The sequence below is a fragment of the Lacerta agilis genome, chromosome 14 (assembly GCF_009819535.1).
Source record: "Lacerta agilis isolate rLacAgi1 chromosome 14, rLacAgi1.pri, whole genome shotgun sequence".
NCBI lineage: Eukaryota > Metazoa > Chordata > Lepidosauria > Squamata > Lacertidae > Lacerta > Lacerta agilis.
The window spans coordinates 41,678,424-41,701,694 of record NC_046325.1 but is presented as its reverse complement, the minus strand read 5'-3'; the positions used below and the strand labels follow the sequence as shown (position 1 = coordinate 41,701,694).

The 23,271-nt window shown below is 43.3% G+C and overlaps 1 protein-coding gene across 2 annotated transcripts; it reads left to right on the top strand.

Annotated features, from left to right (window-relative positions):
- Positions 1-5,606: 5,606 nt before the first annotated feature.
- On the top strand, positions 5,607-23,163 carry LIMD2 (LIM domain containing 2). 2 transcript variants are annotated; one of them, XM_033169031.1, is made up of 5 exons: positions 5,607-5,624; positions 16,032-16,169; positions 18,331-18,375; positions 20,640-20,779; positions 21,785-23,163. In XM_033169031.1, the coding sequence occupies exons 2-5, from the start codon at positions 16,128-16,130 to the stop codon at positions 21,942-21,944; spliced, it is 387 nt and encodes a 128-aa protein (XP_033024922.1). In that variant the 5' UTR covers positions 5,607-5,624; positions 16,032-16,127; the 3' UTR covers positions 21,945-23,163. The 2 variants fall into 2 exon arrangements, with proteins under 2 accessions (XP_033024922.1, XP_033024921.1); XM_033169030.1 differs by lacking the exon at positions 5,607-5,624 and adding an exon at positions 6,295-6,396.
- Positions 23,164-23,271: the final 108 nt, after the last annotated feature.

The window sequence follows — 23,271 nt, the reverse complement described above, 5'->3', positions numbered from 1 at the left end:
TATACACTTTGAATTGTGCCCGGAAACATACTGGGAGCCAATGTACGTCTTTCAGGACTGGTGTTATATGGTCTCGGAAGCCACTCCCAGTCACCGGTCTAGCTGCCGTGGGAAGTTGCCAATTAAGGACCACCATTAGAACTCATGATGAAAGGGAGAAACATGCTAAGAGGAAGGCACGCTTGACAAACCTTCACCGTGATCAACTCCCGCCCGGAAACCTACATCCCCACTGTGGAAGGATGTGTGGATCCAGAATTGGCCTCCACAGTCACTTACAGACTCACTGTTAAAACCGTGTTCATGGAAGACAATCTTACTTGGCTACAAGTGATCACCACCGAAGAAGAAGAGGACAAAGAAGACCATTGGTATAACAAAATAAGTGATGGCGCTCTCTGACAAATGGGTGGGCAGCTTCCAACACAAACAACAACAACAACAACAACAACAACAACAACAACAACAACACATCAAACATTAATAGTAACAATAAGATCCTATATAAAAGTCATAACAACTTTAAAATAAACAACTTATACCAAATAAAGTAATATGCGTCTCCAAATCATGGCAGCACTGGCTGACCACATTTTGAATTAAGTAAGTCAAGGAATTAATGTTATCATCTAAAAGTGGCGGGGCGGGGGCATTTGAACGTTAAGTCCCAGAGTCTTAACATTACCTAGGAGCGGCACTTACTGCTGAGAAAGAGCAAAGATATCCTACAAAGAAGAGAGAGAACAGATAAAGATGAAAGGAGACATTTGAAATGTGCAGTTTTTAACTCTCCTCTCTCCACCTCACTAGCTCAGATAAACTGTTTCCATGACAATATTCCCATATCTAACTGTATATGTGGCTAGCCTTTTGTGGGACACTTAAAAGTCGCCAACAAGATTTGTACAGCGTCTGCTCTCTCCTTTAATAAGCATTATAGACTTGGAAAGGACCTGTAGGGAGCTCAGCCAAGGCATCCATGATAGATGGCCGTCCAACCTCTGCTTAATAGTGGGGTAGGAGAGCTGAAAAAAAATGCCAATATATTTCACATATGGGAACCAATGGCTGTGCGGAATAGGAAAGCGGATGTAAGTGCAAGGGATGGAATATTTGAGGGCAGAATTCATGAAGGTCTGAAATCAGCAACTCGTAGGCTTGTCATGGGATGGAATACTCTGCTGCCTGTTGGGGAGGCTTATTCCATGCAGCAAAATGTGGAAGACAGCTGTATGAATCAGACCCCTGCTTTCACAGTTTAAATAGTGCAGCATGTTCCTATTAAAGTGTCAGAAGTGTTTTGCTATTTGCAGATCAAGGAACTTATTAATATAGAAAACGGTTTGCTGTAAACCATCTGGTATTCCTGATGTTTTCCTTCTCGGCTACTTCCTGTATTTATGGTGTTAGTAAAATCGACATGTGCCTCAATTTTATTTCTAACTACCCGCATAGAAGGGACGTGGGTAGCGCTGTGGGTTAAACCACAGAGCCTCGGGCTTGCCGATCAGAAGGCCAGCAGTTTGAATCCCCGCGACAGGGTGAGCTCCCGTTGCTCGGTCCCAGCTCCTGCCCACCTAGCAGTTCGAAAGCATGTCAAGTGCAAGTAGATAAATAGGTACCGCTCCGGCGGGAAGGTAAACGGTGTTTCCGTTTCCGTGCTGCTCTGGTTCACTGGCTACATGACCTGGAAGCTGTCTGCGGACAAACGTCAGCTCCCTCGGCCTATAGAGCAAGATGAGTGCCACAATCCCAGAGTCGTCCGCAACTGGACCTAACAATCAGGGGAACCTTTACCTTTACCTTTACCCACATAGACCTGGTTGAGATGTTCAGGACACAGTTTTGAAATTAAATAATGGTTTGATCTTGTGTCCAGTGATTACTTTCACTTTTTTCCAATGATTGTTATTGGTCTTTTTTTTTAATTAAAAAAGAAAGAAAGCAGATGGACATTGTGAAATGAGCAATGTGTCCTTGCTGTGCCGTGATTGGTTCCTGAGTTGATAGTCTAGTCTGTGTGTGGCTGGGTGGTGATACTGGGAAGTCATCCTGGGCTCCTACTTCTACTTCTACTTACAACATCTGTCCCACCCCGTAATAATTTTTCAGTGGCAGGGGAAGATAAGATTCTGAATAAGATCTCCAATCCTTCCCACCACAGCCACAACTCTGCCTCTGTCTTCCCCAAGCCCTTATGTTGACACTGTAGTCGTCACACAGCCTTAACATCTTGACCGTTGTGATGTTGCTGTTATACCCAACTAAGTCACTGTAGTATCCTAACTGACATGCATGGAAGATTTAGAGTGCAGTCCTTATTACACCAGCTACCATTAGGATGTGGAAGAGATCTGCTGTCCTCCTAGCACATCAGTATCAGTTACGCTGCTGCCACGAATGACGTGCTGGTGCAACTCCCCATATGGGCCTGCCAAATACACAACTGTGCTGCACCAGTGAAGCTATCTATGCTGGTGGAACAGCTAGAAGGAGGAAGAACACACCTATCCTGTATTCATTCAGGCTACGATCATGCCCCCCATTGATAGTGCAATGCTATACAGTGGTATCTCTGGATACACACACCTCTGGTTGCGTATCCTTCAGGATGCGAACGCGGCAAACCCGGAAGTATTTTTCCAGGTTTCGCCATGTGCACATGCACAGAAGCGCTCTGCCGCTCCGTGCGCATGCGCAGAACAGGCACCTCCGGTTGTGAATTCCTCAGGATCCGACCAGAGCTCTGGAACGGATCCCATGCGCAACTGGAGGTACCACTGCACTGACCTCAGAGCTGGCACCATTGAGTTCAACGAGAGGGAAAGCAAATTTTAATAAGCGTTGCTGCAATGCGGCCCTCCAATGACTGCCCTATCTACATCACCATGACAGAGAATAGGATATAGTACAAATTAGAACCTAATCACAGCACACCACCACCAGTATATAAACTTCCACCACACGGGAAGTCTGCAACTTTGGTGATAGGATGTACAGCATTGGGCTATATTTTCATGGATGGTCTCAGGTTGTGCACGCAACACACACAATGGATTCTGGCAAGCAGAACTATGGAAAAATGGCACTTTGTACGAACAGGCTCTCTCCATAACATTGCAAGGAAAGTGAGCATGTTGGTGAATAGAATTGCCCTGCTGTCGTAATTGTGTTCTGATACAGGTTAACTCCCTGACAGAATTGCATGGTAAAGTGGAAGGAAGGTATCTGAAGAAGTGTGCATGCACACGAAAGCTCATACCAAGAACAAACTTAGTTGGTCTCTAAGGTGCTACTGGAAGGAAATTTTTTTATTTTTCATTTTGTTTTGACTATGGCAGACTAAAAAGCTGCCTACCTGTAACTGGAAGGAAATTAGTTAACTGAACTGAATTTAAATAAATTTGCACAATACTAAAACCTCAACATACCAAGAACAAACTTAGTTGGTCTCTAAGGTGCTACTGGAAGGAATTTTTTTATTTTTCATTTTGTTTTGACTATGGCAGACTAAAAAGCTGCCTACCTGTAACTGGAAGGAAATTAGTTAACTGAACTGAATTTAAATAAATTTGCACAATACTAAAACCTCAACATACCAAGAACAAACTTAGTTGGTCTCTAAGGTGCTACTGGAAGGAATTTTTTTATTTTATTTTGTTATAGCTTTTTGTGATACTGATGGAAGCTTTAGATAACATAAATTCAACAAACAAAGATTTACATGCAGTGTTAGAAGGCCATCTTAAATATATATATATATCCCTGTTATGGTAATGTACTAGAACACAATAATAGCCTAAATCTGTGTGCCACAGCTAACTCACTGTTCCCCTTATTCACTTTCGCTTCTGTTCATAAATCAATTAAAAGTTGCAATTGATTATGCCAATGAAAGTATGCAGCAATAATTTGTCACTAACCCAAGGGGAAGAAAGCAAGTGCTGTTGGGTTCCTACAAGAGAAAACTCAATGTGTCCTGTTTGCGAAATTGCTCTAGATATCTTGCATGTTAGTATATATCACACCAGCCAGTGCTTTTTCCCCTAAAAAAATGTTTAGGGGTACTCTCATTTTCCTACTCATATTGAAATACTGCCCCTCAATGAGGCCAAACATAGTTTCACAAAATGTTTAGGGGTATGCATACCCCTGCGCCCCCCTCCGAAAAAAGCACAGTAGAACAGCTCAACAACATCCCAACTGGACTGCAGCCTTGTTGCATGTGATATTGTTTCCATGCCTCATTGTAACTTCAGCCAATGTCTAAGGCTACACAATTTAAACTGAAACATCCACAAATGCTTTCCTATTAACTCTGACACCCTCCCGCCACTTTTCCTTCCACGACTTATGATTGTAAGCACCTCAGGGCAGGGACCTGCCCTTTTGTACTCTGCAAAGTGCCATGATCAGTGATGTCACTAAATAAATACAATAATGATGGTGGTATTTAATGAACCTGCCTTCTCTATTATTCTCCTGCAGTTCAGAGATATTTGGAAGTCTTGCAGATTTCTCCTCCGATGCTCTCCAATCATTGCAAAAATTCCATTTGCACTGCACAATAATGGTGACTTTTAAAAGGTGTAGGCTACTTTTAACAGGATGGTGATAATAAACAGTCACAGCTGTTCTTTGGAGCAATCCAGACAGTTCTACCCTTTCAGGGCTTTTGATCCCACAGCTGCTGCCTTGAGGACAGGAATGAAGGCTGTTCTCCCTGCTGCAAGGCCCATTTCCACCTGGTCTAGGGGCGGGGCCCAGACTCACCTTGAACAGCTAAAAGAGGCTCCTGGGAGGCCGGAGGGACATTGCTGGAACAACTCTTGGGTTGGGGCAACTGGCTAAAATGTTTTAAACGGTTGTCAGACACGACTAAATGACTAAATAACAATAACAATGAAAAAAAAATTTGGTTCCTCTATTTTGTTTTCGTTGGGTGGGAGTTGTTTAAATGTTTGGTTGGGGTTGGCGATTATTTTAATTTGGGTATAAGTGTAAGCTGTTTGTTGTTGTTGTTATCATACTCATTATTTTTGGTTTCTATTGATTTATTGGTTTGTTTGTTGCCTGTATGGGATATTCTGTTTCCTTAATGTTCGATGTTTTGTGTTTTTATGTATGCTGTAAGCCAGCCAGAGTGGCTAGGGAAACCCAGCCAGAAGGGTGGGATATTATTATTATTATTATTATTATTATTATTATTATTATTATTATTATTATTATTATTATTATTATTATATTTTATTATTATTATTTATTTTGTTATTATTGCGTTGCAGAGTTGCAAGGGATCCCGAGGTTCACCTACCGGTAGTCCAACCCCAGTATAATAAAAAATCCATTGCATATCAGTTCAGTTTAAAAGTGAGGCGAATATGGAAAAAGCCAACATTTCCTGCCTTTTCGAAAAACATTTGAAAATTCAGTCTCGCCCAGATAGTTGGCTAAATAAATGCTTAGGACAGGGGGGAAGGGAGGCTTATTCGCAAACGGAACGGAATCGCCGCTGGGTGTCGCGGTGGCCACACTCCGCACCCAGCGGTGGAGAGAAATCTGTTGCAAAGGGGCATCTATGGGCTGGGGAGAGGAGCGAGAGCATCCGCGCGTCTAGACGCAGGGTAATCTTATTATCGCTTGCTATTCTTTCGCTTCGCCTTTCAATTTGCGCGCGCCGCCTCGCTCACCTTACGGCGCGGGAGGCGGTTTGCAAATGCCGGGGAGGAAGCCACGGGCGACAAAGATACACCCCGTCTGTCACCCTGTATATTACAACCCCCAAATAGAACGGTTTGCTTGCAGGCACCCACCCACCCACCCCACTCCCCCGCCACCCCATGGATGCAGTGCGGGTGGGAGGGAGACAGACCTTCTCTTAGTATTGGGGGGCGGCGGAGACATCAGAGCGGCCACACTTAAGTCCTTCGGGGCCGCCTTTTGTCCCCGGGGGGGGGGGGAGACTTTGCTCCCCGCCCCCCCCCATGGATGGCCCTACCCCACAGAGCAAGAGCAGCAGCAGCAGCACCCCCAACCCCCCCCCCCCCAAAAAAAACCCGCGTTGATGGAGGAGGAGGCAAGAATGGGGATTTAAGCGGGGAGAAAGAGGGGTGGGCGTCGGGGGCGGAGAAAGTGAGGAGGGGGAAGCTCGAGTGTGTGTGGGGGGGGGGGGTTCGCCGCTGCGCGCGCACGCGGAGCACAAAGGAGACGCCGGGAGGAGGAGGAGGAGGAGCGCCGCGCTTTGTGCACCGAAGACCTCTTGAGGGGAAGCCGCCACAGGCAGACACGCGCGCATTCACACGGACACCCGTACCCGGCTTGGGCCGTGCTGCGCCTACCTTCCTCCTCCTCGGCGGCCGAGAGAGAGAAGCTCCTCCTCGGGGAGCCCCTGGCTGGGTGAGTCCGTGACCCTCGTCTTTCCCCCCCTCACGGCGCGCGGAGGCCGCTCCTCCGGGGTCGGTGGGCCGACCGAGAGCTTTGGCCGCCAGCGCCCAACCCCATTATTTCGGCACCCCAAAGGAAAGGGGGTGGGGAACAAATCACCCCTCCCCACCACAGGCGCTTCTGCCATTCTGTGGAAAAATCTCTCAACGGTTTAAACGAGATGAAGGGACTTGGCGGGTTGGCCGCCGCCTCACTCCTGCCTCACCCCCCAGGGCCGGCCCTGCCCAGCCTCAGCTGGAGGGGATTTTTCATGGGAGAGGACCACCTGCCCATGTGAGGATGAGGCATGGAGGAGCCAGCTCTTAGGGAATGAGGTCCACCTTCGGCCACCTCAAAATATTCGAGGGGGTTCCACCCCCCCCCCAAAAAAAAGTTGAGGGGGAATTCCCATCCAAATGGCATGTTTTATTCAAGTTGGCACCCCTAGGATGAGGTGTGTATGCAGGTAGGGTGGGGTGTTTTGCCTCCCCCTTGCAAAAGATGGGGAGGTGGCTCCTCTGTGCCTGAATGCAAAGAGATGGCGCTTTTGGGGGGGTGCATCCCTGCTGCACCTCTCTGTGCGCTGAGTGCCACAGGAAGGTGCTGGATGCTGTACCTGGGATCCTGGGAACTTCCCAGTGCAAGGAGAGGATGGAGGTGTCAAAGAAAAAGGAAGCAGGGCAAATGATTTGGAAAGAAACCACTGGGCCTCCTTTGGGTGGGTTTAGCCTTTGACCTTCGGCCTTTGATGCTCGCTGCAGATGCAGCATCAGCTATGCTCCTTCTGTTTCTGTTTTCCATATTGCTTGGGGAAGTAGCTTCTTGAGCCTCTGTCTGGTGAATTTTGAGCAAGGAGGGGGTCGGGCTTGCTTCAGATAGGTGGTCACTTCCTTTGACTTGGAACCGCTCCTAGTTCCCAGGCCGGGCCAGCCTTGTGTGTGCAGCTGTAGCTACCCTGAGATGAGGAGGAAGACATATTTGTATATGCAAAGAGGAGCATGGTTCTTTATCATCACATGCTGCAGCAGTGGAAGCTGGTTCAAAAGTTGAATTACCGGTAAATAGGACTGTCTCACACCCATTTTTAAAGGCACAAATATGCAAAGTTGCAACTCAGCCTGTAACTTATTTGCAAGCGCATGATGGAACCTGGGTGGTGAAGACCACTAGCACCAATGGTTGGATGAATTTTAGTGCACAAACTGATGAAAATCAGAGGAACAGTTGCTTTTTTTGCTTCTGCAAAACTGAGATTGAAAACAAACTGAGCAGAGTTGGAGTAACTCAGGGATGGTGTCCTAATTTCACAGTTGACTTAGATTTTATGAATGTTGTGGGCATGCTTTGGGGATTCTGGCTGGAAAGTGGAATGCAATTTACAAATACACTTGGACACGTTCTCAAGTTTCTATCAACATGGTAAACTGTTCTAAGAGTTGAGGAATGAGTCCTGGCAAGACCTTATTTGGAGTGTTCAGTTTTGGATATTGCAGGTCAGAAAAAGCTGTAACACAATTTGATTTTAAAGGGCAGATATGATGAGGAGAGGCTGAAAGAGTAGAATATACAGAAAAACTGACAAAAACAATATGCTAATAGTTTTCAAATATTTAAGTTTCCAGCCTAACAATAGGCAAGAAACAGTGGCTTTGATCTTGGTTTAGTAATAGAAAAAAAGGTAGTGTAAGAAACTGCATAGACAAGGAGGTAGCAAGATCTTCTTCCTTTGAGGTTTTAACACAAGGTTGGACAGGTGCCTGTTAGCAATACTATTTTGATGTTGAAGGGTTGGGCTGCAGGTATCTTGGTATCCAACTCTTTATTTTGAGTGCTGCTATGCACCACCAGGGAACCATCCTTACACAGTCATACCTTGGATCCTGAACGCCTTGCAAGTCGAATGTTTTGGCTCCCAAATGTCCGACGCGGCTTATGCTTCCTGCAGCCAATTGGAAGCTGCACCTTAGTTTCCTAATGTTTTGGAAGTTGAACGGAGGTACGACTGTATGTTCTAAAAGACACAGATCTCTTAAAAAGCTCTCAAAAAATATAGGCAGACTGTGAGCAATGACTATGGTCAAAGGGTACTCTGCCCATACTTAACGAAACTATCATCTTTGTCTAGCAACATCCTAGATAATGTGCAACGTGGAACACTTGCATTGCAGACGCCGGGAATGGTTTCTTAAAAGTTTTGGAAATTGACCAGCATTTCTCTGCAACTTTTGCTCAATCTCTCAGTGGCTATCTTGTCACCATGCTGGCTTGTGAAACTGTTTTGATAAAGCTGTGGTGAAGGAGGTTTGGTCTATCATCCTGTTTGCAGAATGGATGGAATTATTACTCGTGATAGCCTACTGCAGGAATGGGAAACCCGTGGGTCTTCAGTTTTTTTTTGTTGAACTACGCTTCCACTCATTCTGGACCACATTGGCTGGGAACTAGAGTCAAAGAGCACCTGGAAGGTCACACGTAGAACATAGTACATTTCAGCATACTAGATGCTGGGGACAAATAGCAGGGATCTCCATCACCTTCATGCCCTGTTTGTGGGATTCCATAGGTAACTGGCTGGTTACTTTGGGAACAAAATGCTAAAATAGTTTACCCACAGCAGGGCAGTTCTTAAGAAAGCAGAGCCTTTTTGGTTTCTGATCCTCTTTTCATGCATGATTTCTTCTCTCTCCAGCACATCCTTTCCTCTGCCAGAAAGGAGGATGTGTAGCAACATCTTGTTTCCTTTTAAGTACATAATGAAATGCTTTCTTCTGTTCTCTTTATGTGGCAAATAGTCCCATCTTCCCTTGCCCCCAAACCATTCATTTTGTACACCTTGCTTGGAACAAAATCCATTTAGTTGAATGTGTCTTGCTACTGGAGCTCAGTAGCTGGTGAGTTAGTATACTAATTATTGAGCAAATCCCAGTCTAGCTGTGTCACTTAATCAAACTTTGTGGCTTTCCCAGTAGCTCTCAGACACAATAGTTGTGTCTTACTTACAAATGGCTACACTTTGAGACTTATTAAGTGGCATGTCTTTCCAAGAGCAACTTTGCCTTTGGGCTTCTAGGTGCCATTTGGACCTGAAGCAATTACAGTTCACTTTCTTGAATCAGGGAGGAAACATTTCAACTTGACAGGACACTGCAATGGACCTCCAGGTGGCCGTAATGGAACATCAAAGGGAAGCTGCTGAATTATAGTTCATCAAGAGGTTAAATGCTTTCACTTATGGACTAAACTGATGCAATAGATTTTTTTATTATACTGGGGTTGGATTAGATGACCTTACAAGTCTACGATTCTAGGATTCTGTGTGGGTTAATTGGCTTACCAATGGCAGGGTATCTGTGTTATCAACACAACAGTTTTTTTTTTGTTAAAATGGCACTGCTAAGAATGCAGTTATCACCCTCTGTAATTTTCTACATTTCCTTCTGACCTCACTGAAAACATCTCCCTCCACCCTATACACAGACACACACTCTGAATAACATGTCATGCATTTGATGAAATGGACTGTAGTTCACAAAAGATCATGCCCGGTGTTCAAAATTCCCATTGTTCTAGGCGCAATTTGCGACAGGGAATTTTATTAGCACAAGCAGTTTCTGAGCTCTAGGTACAGTACTGCACCTAAGATTTCAGATTAAAACTGCGGAGTGGAAAGAAAGGAGGACCTTTTTCTGCCTCCCCACTTCCAGCTACTCTCTGAAGACTGGAGAAGAGACCCTCTTAAGAATATTAGGGGTGTGGGCAGAGGGAGGACTAGACCATGTGAAAAATGAACATAATATTTTAGCTGCAATTCATTCATTTTCAGCTTTGTGTTCTTGTTATAAAAAAGTGCTCCTAGACAATCTGTCGTTGCGCCCATAACTTAGGTTTAAGGTGCCATTTAACTCCTAGCTTTCATATCTCAGTTTCTAACACTGATAATGCCTTAATAAATGTGTCAAGTCTTTAAGCTTCTATGGGACACTTGGTTGTTTTATAACTTACTTTCATCACCAAACCTTTATTAGGCATTACAAATATAAAATGGTAAAGCACCCCTGGCAGTTAAGTCCAGTCGCAAACGACTCTGGTTTTGTGGTGCTCATCTCGCTTTACTGGCCGAGAGAGCTGACATTTGTCCACAGGCAGTTTTTTTTCCAGATCATGTGGCCAGCATGACTGAGCCGCTTCTGGCGAAACCAGAGCAGTGCATGGAAACGCTGTTTACCTTCCCGCCGAAGCGGTACCTATTTATCTACTTGCACTCTGACATGCTTTTTTGCTGCTAGGTTGGTAGGAGCTAGGACCAAACAACGGGAGCTCACCCCATCGCAGGGATTCGAACTGCAACCTTCCGATCAGCAAGCCCAAGGCTCAGTGGTTTACACCACAGCGCCATCATAAAACATCCATGTATAAAATTTTAAAATATATACAAATAAGCAGCCATATAAAAATATGTAATAACCAGGATTTTCATTGGAGTATCTACATAGTGCCATTCACCACTCTGAGAGATACTATTTTTCATAAAAACTTAGCCACCCTTGCAATTACTTCTGGATTAATGTCAGACAGATAGAATCTGATATTTTCATTGTGCCATGATGTTACACTACCAAAAAAACGGGGATAGTACATGTTTGTGTAGGTGGTTGTACAATGGACATTAGAAAATAATATGTTTTACTGTGTCCGGCACATTCAAAAACACCCACAATTTCTATAGTTTCTGGGGATGTTTAAATACCTGCCCATGACAAAAGCTGAGGGGAAAACGTTCAATCAGGCTAACATAAAGGCCCTGCATTGGACTGGAATTATTAATTTTGAAATATAAGTGCCCGTTATCTGTTGCATTTAAACCATAAAACTTGGGGTTACAGCTGACTCAATGTATTGTTTTTCAATGTTCCTTAATCTGATTTGAATATTACAATATATATTGCTAGCCCACACCCAGTATTCCTTCGTGTGTATACCTAGTTCTGCACACATTGTCTCATACTTCATTGAACTTAGGAGCCCCAGGATACTTCTCAAGAAACTTGAGTGCATCTTATCTAAATCACTATTATATGCGTGTATCCAGTTGCTTTATAACACGGTTAACAAGACTAAATGCCTGTGTGTCTTTAGGACCCAAACTACAATACAGTCTTTAAACTAGGGATGGTTAACTTGTGGTTCCCTAGGTCTTGTTGGAGGAGTCTAATTCTGTTTAAGAATGGAAGAGCTATATCTTAGTGGAAGAGCATATGCTTTACATAAGAAGGTCCCAGTTTAGTTCTCAGTATCTCCAGGCATGGCTGGGAGACACCTTTGTTCGAAACCTTGGAGAGCCACTACCAGTCAGAGAAGAAAATAGTGAGCTAGATGTGTCAATAGTTTGACTCAGTATAAGGCAGTTTCCTATTTTCCTAGACCCAGCCAGCATGGCTAATATTCAGGGGTAGTGGGAGTCCCAACAACACCTGAAAGACCGCAGGTTCCTCACCTTTGCATTAAACCCGAACCTCATTACCAGTTAGTTCTTAAGGTCTGCACCAATCATGTATAAAGTGGAGAGTTTGTTTTGAAGAACAAAAGGAGCCAAAAGGAGTGAAGAGTGAGGTGCAGTCTCCTAACTGCTACTTAACTCTCTGCAACCCCTTGTCCTAGACACCCTTTTCAGCTAGAATCTTCTTGTACTGTTAGGGAACAGCCGAGTTTTAGCATGTCCCTTTGCCCCAGATACTCCTTTATACACAGAACTGTTACTGTCATGCAGGATTTGAACTTTAGTGCCTATTAATGGTTAAATATTTATATAAGAAATATATAACCTGGAAAAGAACAGTGAATGTTCAGAAGTGTAATAAACCCCTTGTGTTAAAAAGGATAAGCAGGCTCTATGAAAGTAAAGTGCAACAGAAAATTAGTTAAGGAAAACTTGACCTGAATAGCAGGTATGTCTTTTGTTTCTTAAGAATGTTGAACAGCATGTGGTTGCCTTTGATTGCTATCACCCTTGCATGAACCGGAGGGGTAAAGCTCTCTCTCTTTTAAGCTAACAGTTAAAATGGGCTATGAGCAGTGGTTGCGCCAGGTTATTTTGTGCCCTAGGCAAGGCTTACTACTTGCACCTCCCATCCCCCCTCAAAAATGCTAACTTCAATTTTCAAAAACAGATGAATTGTAGAAAAAATGAAAAGCGCAAAACTTGAAACTGCTACATTTATTTTAAATTGCAAGAATTAGTAATAACAACAACCTTTGATTATCTTTCTCAAATACAAAAGAAAGTGTTTTAGCACACAAATCATTGTGAATAACCTTGTGAACTGCGGCATTAAAAGTTAAGTCTCTTTAATGTTTCAGTTTCAAGCACATCAGAATCTCACTTTGCATGACTTTTCCTTTGCATGCACACGGAAGTTCATACCAAGAACAAACTTAGTTGGTCTCTTAAGATGCTACTGGAAGGATTTTTTATTTTTTTATTTTGTTTTTCCTTTGCATATTTTGTCATCAGTTCCTTCAGGTCAAGTGCTGATGCCTGGGCATGTTCAATTGATATAAGTTTGAGCTTTCATAAACAGTGTATAGTGGTACCTTGGTTTAAGAACAGTCCTGTTTACGAATGATTCGGTTTACGATCTCCGCAAAACCAGGAGTAGTGTTCTGGTTTGTGAACTTTACCTCAGTCTACAAACGGAAACCGAACGGTGGAAGGGCACTGGCGGCAGGAGGCCTCATTAGGGAAAGCACGCCTCAGTTTAAGAACAGATTTGGTTTAAGAATGGACTTCAGGAACGGATTAAGTTCATAAACCGAGGTACCACTGTACAACACTTGCCACCGACACTGGAAGTGTGAGAAGGATCCTTAGAACAACAGAAACGTTAGACACATTATCCAGGAGTTTTTGTTGTAATATGAAAAGAAATACCGTACTTCTTGTGGAAGTCTTTGAGCTATTGCTATAAGTTCACAGCACAGATTTTCAGCATCAATATCTTTGTTTCCATTGTGTAGCAATGATTTTTCCAAATTCTTGCAGGCCTTAAGTACATTTTCAGTAGATTTTTTTTGTTGATACTGTATATATCATAAAGGAGATCAAATAGGGAACTATATTGTTGAAGCTGTAAGAATCTCTCTTCAATAGATTGTATGGCCATGTCTATAGCTGGGCGATATTTTGATAAATTGTCTGACGTTCAGATCGTGATACAGGTTTCAGACTTTTTGAGCTGGCAATACATTGGGGCTGGCTCCCCAGCTGCCGCCAGCACAGTGCACCTCACTCCCATCCAACTGCCTGACTGCGTTGTGCTGGCGGCAGCTGGGGAGCTGAGATAAATTGCCAGCTCAAATTGCTTGCAGACGGCAAAGGCGCAGGCAGACAGAGCCTGAGAAGGTGCTTGCCCGGAACCTTCTCAGGTTCAGTTCGCCTGTCTGCCTGCCTCCACCTCCTCCTCTGCCCAGGCGGACTGCTTCTTTCTCCTGGTCAGTCACTCCTGGAGTGACCATTGCTGCCCTTGGGCTTCTTTACCAGCATCTTTGCATGCTTCCTGCCAATACTCTTGGGTTCCCCACCCCCCACAGCAGGCCATTCTGACTATGCAATAAGAGGAAATCCCAGAAGTGTCAGGGGTATTTAATCATGTGGAAGAGAAGCATTTGTGTATTGCAGTCCCTGTCAGTTTGAGAGCTATACAATAAGAATATTTATAGGGAGCTAGTTATTTTTGGGGAGAGGTATAGCTGTTGTTTTGTATATTTTAGATCTTGTGATTTATGTGGATTGGTTGTGTGTGTTTTAATGTTTTATTTATTATTTATGACTACTTTTGTTATGTTGCAAAGTGTATTTTTTCATGTTGTAAGCTGCCTCAAGCATGGTTTGAGCTGTGGAAAAGCAAGATAAAAATAAAAACTCTGTATGTATGGCCATAAATGTGTTATTTTCAGTCTTCTTTTACCAAGATTTAGCGAAGGCAGTTAGAATATATAATACTGGTTCTTGCTTGTCAGCAGAAATGTTTTTCTTAACAAAATTCAACAAATTAAATATAGGATCTAAATAAATGCTTGTCTGAAACATTTCACCAATTGTTCCACCTCCTCTTCCAATGTTTTCTTGCTTTTTTGCATCTCTACAATATTTAAGAAGATATGCTGCCATATGTGGAGATGCTAGCTAGGATGTGTAAAAGATAAGCTAATGCGGCACATGTGTGAGAATGGAATAGCTGTGCGGAGAGGAAGGTTTTGGATATGTCTGTTAGAGAAAGAATGGAAGTTCTTAACAGAGAGGATTGGTGTAACTTGAAAGTTTGCATCCTTCATTTTGAATATGGATTGGTCCTCTGACACAGTCTTAGTACTGCCTTTATCCTTTCTAAATTATAGTACAGTGGACCCTCCGGATACAAACTTAATTCGTTCTGGGGGTCTGTTCGCACCCCAAAAATTACGTAAATAGAGGCGCGTTTCTGCGCACACGCGCAGCACGATTGAGTGCTTCTGCACATGCGTGTGGGGCGAAACCCAGAAGTATACACTTCCGGGTTTGCCATGGCCGTAACCCAAAGATTCCGTATCCAGAGGGATATGTAAGTAGAGGTACAACTGTACCTGGTGGTCTGTCGCTAATGCTTAAGAAAGCTTTAATTGTGGTGGCAATAGTCCCTGGCCTTGTTATGAGCCTCTTTTGCTTTGGACCTTACTTGATTGGCAAAATGCAGGCGACTTTGGTTTGGTCTCTCTTTTGCCCATGTCTAACCCCGAGCACTTTGATCTTGTCATGACTGATTGTGTGATGTTTGAGCCATGCGGCTCAGCAGAGAGAGCAGGAAACAACAAGCCAACCACAGAAGGGAGCGGAAATGAATCAGATTTCTCAAGCGGCCTGAAAGTCTTGCAGAACAGTGCTATATTGTGAGGACCCAGGTGGCAAAGAAAGGAGGCCTTGATAATCTGCTTGTAAAGACTGGAGTGCCATCAGGTATGACAGTATACCTCCTTACATGTACCTGTGATGGACCAGTCAATAGTAGAGAGTCAAATGGCAAGGAAGATGCAGTCAAAGTGAAACTAGATAGGATGCTTCAGCAAGTTTTACTGGAAAGGGAAGAGGCTTAACAAAATGAGGAGAGAGAGGAGCTCTGTTCCGTTTATGTGGTCGAAGGCGTAGAAATGGGATTTTGGGAAATGCTGTTTTTGAATAATGAAGTACAGGATACCATCCAACTTTGCTCATTAATAGGCGTGGTAATTCAGTTTAGGAAATCTTACTGCTCATATTTTGATGGTTACTGTTTTATGATATGTTTTGGTAGGAGTAATTTATTAATGAATGAACTAAAATTAATTACTTATATATTGATACGAATTTGAATGCTCATATGTTTGTATAGATACTGATGACTCTGCTTTATGTATTCTATTGCTTTATTTCAGACAAAATGCATTAAAACTTGGAAAATTAATTAATGGCAGTTTGTGAACTGCAGAGCTTTCATATGAATGTCAAGGTGAACCAGATTCCTGGGTTTTGCAGCTCAGGATCAGAAGTATTGTTCCAATGCAAGAGGCTGCATTAGCTCTTTCCCCCCCCCCCCTAGGTATTGTGACGCGCCAACTTAAGCCATACCAGCAGGATAGAATTGGCCAACTCAAGGGAGTGAAGCTGCAGACCTGTGTGGGGGAAACGTAGAGTGATGTTCCAAGCCAAGGGACCAGCCAGTACAGCCTCCGCCAATGTATGTATTGTAAATTGCTACTACTTCCTGGGGAGTGGGTTGAGGGGAGATAACATGTGCCTCACAGTCCAATCCTATGCATGTCCGCGTTGAAGTAGGTACCCCCGAGTTCCTAGAGATTTACTCCCATGTAAGTGTGTAAGGGACTGCACCTTTAGTTACTCAATGGCATAAGCATTCACGGACTAGAATCTTATTTCATCATATGCATGGAAAGTAATCTTCTGTTGGAAATAATATTTAACCAGAACAAAGGATAAGGGCCCCAAGGATATAAGTAAAAATAAACAAAATCAGAGGAACCCTAAAAAGGTATAAAAGTGATTTACAAATTGACAAAACAAAGCATCATGTAAAGTGAACATATGCAAATATAAGCAGTAGCCACTGTTGCGTAACAGTGTTACTGCAAACACTCCAAGTTACGATGATGAGATTGCTTGCATTGCACCCTGTTTCTCACTTCATCAGAACAAATGGAAAGTTCCTCACACATAGCAGTTGCGGACTCCCTCGCAAGGGCTATATGTCTGGGACAATTAAAACATAAACGTATGCAAAACAATCACAGTGACCATTTGCAGCAGCAGGGGCATTAATTGGCGATAGCACAAGCTATGCATTGCTTGCTTGCTTAATGAACACCTGCTTGGGACAGGAGCTCACTATATCTATTCAAGGCTGGACGGATAGATAAATCAGTAATCTAATGCAGCAGTTTTTAGCCATTTGGGCATGTTAGCAGTACAGTGGTACCTTGGGTTACAGATGCTTCAGGTTACAGACGCTTCAGGTTACAGACTCCACTAACCCAGAAATAGTACCTCAGGTTAAGAACTTTGCTTCAGGATGAGAACAGAAATTGTGTGGCGGCAGCGGGAGACCCCATTAGCTAAAGTGGTACCTCAGGTTAAGAACGGACCTCCAGAACGAATTAAGTTCTTAATCCGAGGTACCACTATACTAGGATAACTGCTGTTGTGAATGGTCATTATGCATATTTTGAATTCATTTAAGCCCCAGACTGTTCTTTTTACATTTCATGGTCCTTTCATTCCAGTTGATTAATCTTAAGCATTGCATCTGGTGAAAGTTTTTCATTTTAGTATTCTGCTTTATTTGTAGCACTTGACTACATAGACACTTGGCTCAAGTTGATATAATATTCCATTTTTTGATGCCTCTTGCAATAGGAATAGTACACCTTGGATGTGAAAATCATTAAAAATTATTAGTTCACTTTCTCATGTTTGTTCACCATATTATAGTATGTTTTTATGTTTTACTAATCAGGAAAACTGCTATTTCTAAATAATTTGAAAAAAGATACAAATAATGATAACAATTAAAATTCATCCTAGAAACAGAAAACTACCTTAATATGGCTATTAATGTCTTAAAATTATCCTATTCATTCTGTTTATATACTTGCAGTGCCCTTGAAAAAGGAATTTTCTGAAATGCACTGGACTTACAATAAATTGCATTTCTGTTCCCTAGAGTCCTCCCCACTCCACTTTTCTTCCTTTGCCAGTTAGTGATACTATCAAAGATCTGTGGTTGTTTTTACACAAAAGTTGATGTCATAATAAATTCATCAGGCTGAAATCCTGTATTATACTGGGGAGTAAGCCCATTGAATTCAAACTCAGTGGGACTTACTTCTGAGTAGACATGTAGAATATTGCACTGTCAGCCTTTAAGGTGCCAGAAGACACTGCTGTTTTCAAAATTTATGTTCACTTATCCTTCCAATGAATCCTGTGGATTGTAGTTTGTGGAAGCAATTATCTGTTCTTTAAAAAACCCTACAAATTCTAGTATTCTTTGGAAAATCAATGTGAGTTAAACAGGACTCGCATAGTTACGTTCCAACTCTAAGAAAGATTTTCCCTTTAAGGGGGTTATTGAGAACTTGCTTATGGTAGTTGTCTACCTTGAGCCCAAACAGTTCATTTCATAATGGTCTAGGAAGAAAGTGTGAAATGGGACATAAATATGAAATTCTAAAACTGCTTAAAAAGTAGCAGTATCAAAGCTTACAGTTGTGATTCTATGCAATCTACGATCTCTTTCTATTCCCCATTGTTTCTTAATGCAGATCATAACATGATGCTCTCTACTCTGTATCAATGGCATTTCCCCTCTCCTCTTTCTTTAGGAGGCAAAGAGCAACTCAGGGGCATCCACCGTGCAGAGATCCAAGGTAATTACCATCCCAGTTTTTACTTTGGGCATGAAAGTTTCCCCAGAAGGTGTGGGGACAATCAAATAAATACACGGCACTACAACCCCTGCAACTCCTCTTTGCTTCAGAAGCAGCCTTGTACCATTGCTGTAGAAAATGACAATTTTACTGGCCTCAGCATCCTTGTAACTTAAGTGAATATGTGATTCTTTTTTATCTTGCTTTAAAGAAGCAAAAAAACAAAAAAAAACAGTTATTGATTATCCCTTTTAGAGGCTTCTAAGGCACTTATTAGTATATAAAGTGCTTTATAGTTCTTATCTCAGCTGCTGACTCAGTTGGATCTTTAAAGCTTTCCCATCACCTCATAATTCTGTAGCTCATGTTCCTGCATCCTGTTGTTGGGGTAACTTTGTTTATGGATCTTCAAAGGATGCATGCGACAGTACCAAAAGCAAAATAATTCAGCTCCAGGCTCAAAGTTACACATTATGTAGTCAGCTGAGAATGTAACGCAGCTTGAGGAAGGGGGGGGGTGCATGGAGAAAGAAGCTGCCTTTGCCTTTCCCCTCTGGTCCTTGCTCAGATTGTAATTGCACCCCCTCAGGGACAAACGAAAGATGATCTGTGAAATGCGTAAATGCATTTGACATACAGCTACCACTGGTGGAGATTGGCATCAAAACCATGCCACATAGGGGTGGGAGGAGAGGTCTAACCATTCCCTTGCATGCTGTACTCCCAGTTAAAGCTCATCCCTCTTTCCCAAATTGATCCCAGGAGGAAGCTTCTGCTGGCACAGGTTACTTTGGGTTTGAAATTCCTCCCCCTCAACAGAAACACAGAACTTCAGTTATAACATGGAGAGGGAAGGGCTGTTGCTCTCTAGGCATGCAGAAGGCCCCAGGTTCAATCCCCACTATCTCCAGGCAGGGCTGCATAGGATTCCTACCTTAGAGAGCTGCTGCCTTGATGTGATGGACCAATGGCCTCACCCTGCATAAGGCAGCTTCTAATGCATTTTGGGGACGTGGGTGGCGCTGTGGTCTAAACCACAGAGCCTCTCGGGCTTGCTGATCAGAAGGTCAGCGGTTCGAATCCCCGTGATGGGGTGAGCTCCGGTTGCTCGGTCCCTGCTCCTGCCCACCTAGCAGTTCGAAAGCATGTCAAAGTGTAAGTAGATAAATAGGTACCGCTCCAGCGGGAAGGTAAACAGCGTTTCCATGCGCTGCTCTGGTTCACCAGAAGCGGCTTTGTCATGCTGGCCACATTACCCGGAAGCTGTCTGCAGACAAACACCGGCTCCCTCTGGCCTATAGAGCGAGATTAGTGCCGCAACCCCAGAGTCGTCCGCGACTGGACCTAATGGTCAGGGGTACCTTTACCTTTTAAATTCAGTTTGAGCTGAAATGTGGCAGCAATAGATAAACAATTAACAAGGTGGAAAGAGACAGCTGAACTGTCTTTGCTTTTTAGTGTGGATTCATATATTATGGTTTCGTGAAGTCTTCTCCTTTGCATTATTTTTTAATCCTCTGATAATTGGTCAAATGCCTGCTTTGGATGGGGTCATATTCCTCTGAAGGAGCAGATTCGTAGTCTGGGGGTGCTCTGGATCCATCTCTGTTGCTGGAGCCTTTGGTGATCTCATTGACCAGGAGTGTTTACCAGCTTTGGTTAGTAAGATATGCTGAAGCCATTCCTGGACTGGGATAGCCTGACTACGGATGTCTATGTGCTAGTCCCCTCCGGATTGGATTGCTGCAGTGCATTCCGTGTGGGGCTGTTCTTGAGGCTGACCCAGAAGCTAGTGCAAAATGTGATGACTCAGCTGCTAGATGGGGCATAATTACCATATTACACCAGTGCTGAAAGAATTACACCGGCTGCCAATTAGCTACTGGACTAAATTGATGGTGCAAGTACTAGCATACATAACCCTTTACAGCATGGAACCAGGATACATAAAAGGATACATCTTCTTAGGAGGTCCACTTCACATTACTTTGGAAACAAGCCTTTAGTGTGGCAGAACTCCTTCCCATTATATATCACTCAAGGATCATCTCTATTGCCATTTAGGTTAGGATTAAAGACTTTCCTCTCTCAACAAGACTTCTAAGTGGAGTTTGTTATCCTGGCTGGTATTTGAATTGTATTTAAAACTGATTTTACATACTTAGCTGTTGTTTTTAGATGTTTTAAAATGCGTAATTGTTTTAACTCTCTTTGGATATATTTGGATATACTGTGAGATTACATTGTGCTTTTGCTGCTGTCAGTCTTTCAGCTTGAAGGCCCAGGTGAAGGAGACATGCAGTGCCTGCCAGAAAACTGTCTATCCCATGGAGCGCCTCGTGGCCGATAAATTTGTCTTCCACAACAGCTGTTTCTGTTGCAAGCACTGCCACACCAAGCTCAGGTGAGAAGGGCAGGGGAAGCAAAACTTTGCTATTGGGGAAGGTGAAGATGATTTGGGGATGGGAGACTAGGTGGTTGGGTTCATGTCACACTCTCCCCCACCAATCTTATATTTATGGTAGGCCTACTCCCACCCCAGAAAACCAATGAGGAACTGGGGACAAGCACAAGACGAACCAGAAATGTTGGTTGAATGAGAAACCCATTTAGTTCCTTTATGAAATTTCACGTTCTCCAGATTCTCTACTGAGGTACACAGCAGTCTGCCCCCAATGTGGGATTGAGGTAGAGGACAGTTTTTCTTTCAGCAGTGACAACTGCTCTGAAGTTTGATCCTTGATCAGAAGAGGGCGAGAGGTTTGGTCTGAAAGCCATGTACATAAGACCACACCTTTTTGTTTCAGCTTTATGCTGTTGTGAATATTGACACTGATTTAAAGAGTAGGATGCGAGGGCACTACTCCTTCCTTTCCTGCTCTGCAAAGGTGATTAGGGCAAATTAAGGGATTAAACATACCTGTCTGTTGTAAAGTACCATTCAGTCCAGTAGGGCTTACTCTCAGGTATGTAGATATAGGATTGTAGACTAAATGCCAAGTTTATGCAACTAGACACCCTTTATGTCTTACAATTAGGAGAACAGAAGTCATCACTTTGAGATTAGTTGGAAGGAATCTTTTTAAATTATGAAAACCTTGCCATGATGCAATAAATTCCCATAAATTCTTCTGAGGTTGCCTGTTCTTGCAAATGTGACTTTCTTGGACCAATTCATTTTGCTCATATTTTTAAGAGCTGGTAACCTTAAGAGTTATGGGGAGCTCTCATTCTGATGAGATTTCCATGTAAAACAAAAAAGCAGGTGTAAGCTCAGCCTTTTAACAAAGAAGGGGCAGTGGCAGGGACAAACTAGCCTTTGTGTCTCATTCTCCTATGTTCTCTTCCATTGTGTTTCTTCAGTTTTTTTCCTAGGTGGGCTTTAACATGTGCTTTCCCTTCCTTCCAGTTTGGGTAGTTATGCAGCTCTACACGGGGAATTCTACTGCAAGCCACACTTCCAGCAGCTGTTCAAGAGCAAAGGGAACTATGACGAGGGCTTTGGGCGCAAGCAACACAAGCAACTCTGGCTGCAGAAAGAGGTGGAGAACGGGACCGATACAGCATGACGAAGCAGGCCCCAATTTCCCCACTTTGAGAGCCTTGGTATGGGGATGAACTGAGCTGATGGAATGCAGTGGAGCTTGCAAGGGTTGCTGGGAGCAGGGAAAGCCAGGCAGAAACAGAGTATGGTTCCAGTGTTGTGGGAGCAATGCTACTTGCATATCTGGGAACCCCAGACACTGTGCCCATGGAGGGGTGAGAGTGGAGGATCTTGAACAAATCATGTAAGAGCAGGCACACTAGCATACTGGTGGGGGACAGGGGTTGCAGGAATGATGCAACAGATATTGGGGCTTTATTTCCAGACTTCTTTAAAGTGATTGCATCTGTGATATAAGCTCCTGAGCAGGAGAGATCCATATTTACCACACCTTATCCTGTGCACTACCATGTGGCATGCGAACTCTCCCCTCACTTGTCACACATCTTGCAAACTCAACTACAGATCCTATGAAACAGCCTAGATTGGGGAAATTGCTGGGTTACAATTTCCTTTGTCATAGAACCTTGGGCCAGGGAAACCCTTCCAACAGGCTTTAGTTAATGCCTACTACACCTTATGTTTACACTCCAATCCCATCCCATCTAGTTATGGAGTGGCAAAGGAGAATGACTCTATTAAAGTATCTGGTTGTCTGGAGAAACAGGAATCTCGCTTTTAAAGGAAATTTTATGATGGGGCAGGGCACACAGTAAATGCTGACTATTAATTTGGCCAAAATGCATTTCTACCTCTCCCTTTATTTAAAACATTCCCAGATTAGCCTGTACTTTTCCTGCTGGGAGACTGTGCTTCTGTTGCAGAGATCACACTCATATAGTCCTGTGGGGAAAGATATGCATGCTAAGAAAGCATGGAAAGAGAACATGCTGCTTTCCAGAGAACCAGTTTCCTATTGTGATGAAAGGGAGGGAGAAGCAATCCTGGAGAAACAGAGGGCGAGTGTGGAGATAGTGCAACATTGACTGAAATGTGCATACCAATCCAGTTTTGAACACGAAAACAGGAATTGGATGGGATTCCAAACCTTGCACCTTCATTTTCATCAGCTCGGTTCTGCCCAAACATTTAGCCTTAAATCCTGGGGAAGCATTCAATGTCTATCTTTTATATTTGCCTTTTTCAGTGGTACGTGGTTAAGCTGAAGCACAAACTCGTGGTGTTGTGTCCAGAGTTGCGCTGTCTGCTGTCTTATTTTTGTAATATAAGTTTTCTGAACCTTTCTTGCTTCATGTTGTTCTGTGAAACAGTCTTGAGGTGGTGAAATTTACAACTTAACCCATTACATGCAAGTTTCCCTACTCAAATACTGGCATGAATTATGCACAGGA

Coding starts and splice junctions, on each gene's coding strand:
- LIMD2 (XM_033169031.1), top strand. CDS start 16,128: ATGTTCCAAGCCAAGGGACCAGCCAGTACAGCCTCCGCCAAT. Junction 18,376..20,639: donor CCACCGTGCAGAGATCCAAG/GTAATTACCATC, acceptor TGCTGCTGTCAG/TCTTTCAGCTTGAAGGCCCA. Junction 20,780..21,784: donor CACTGCCACACCAAGCTCAG/GTGAGAAGGGCA, acceptor CCTTCCTTCCAG/TTTGGGTAGTTATGCAGCTC.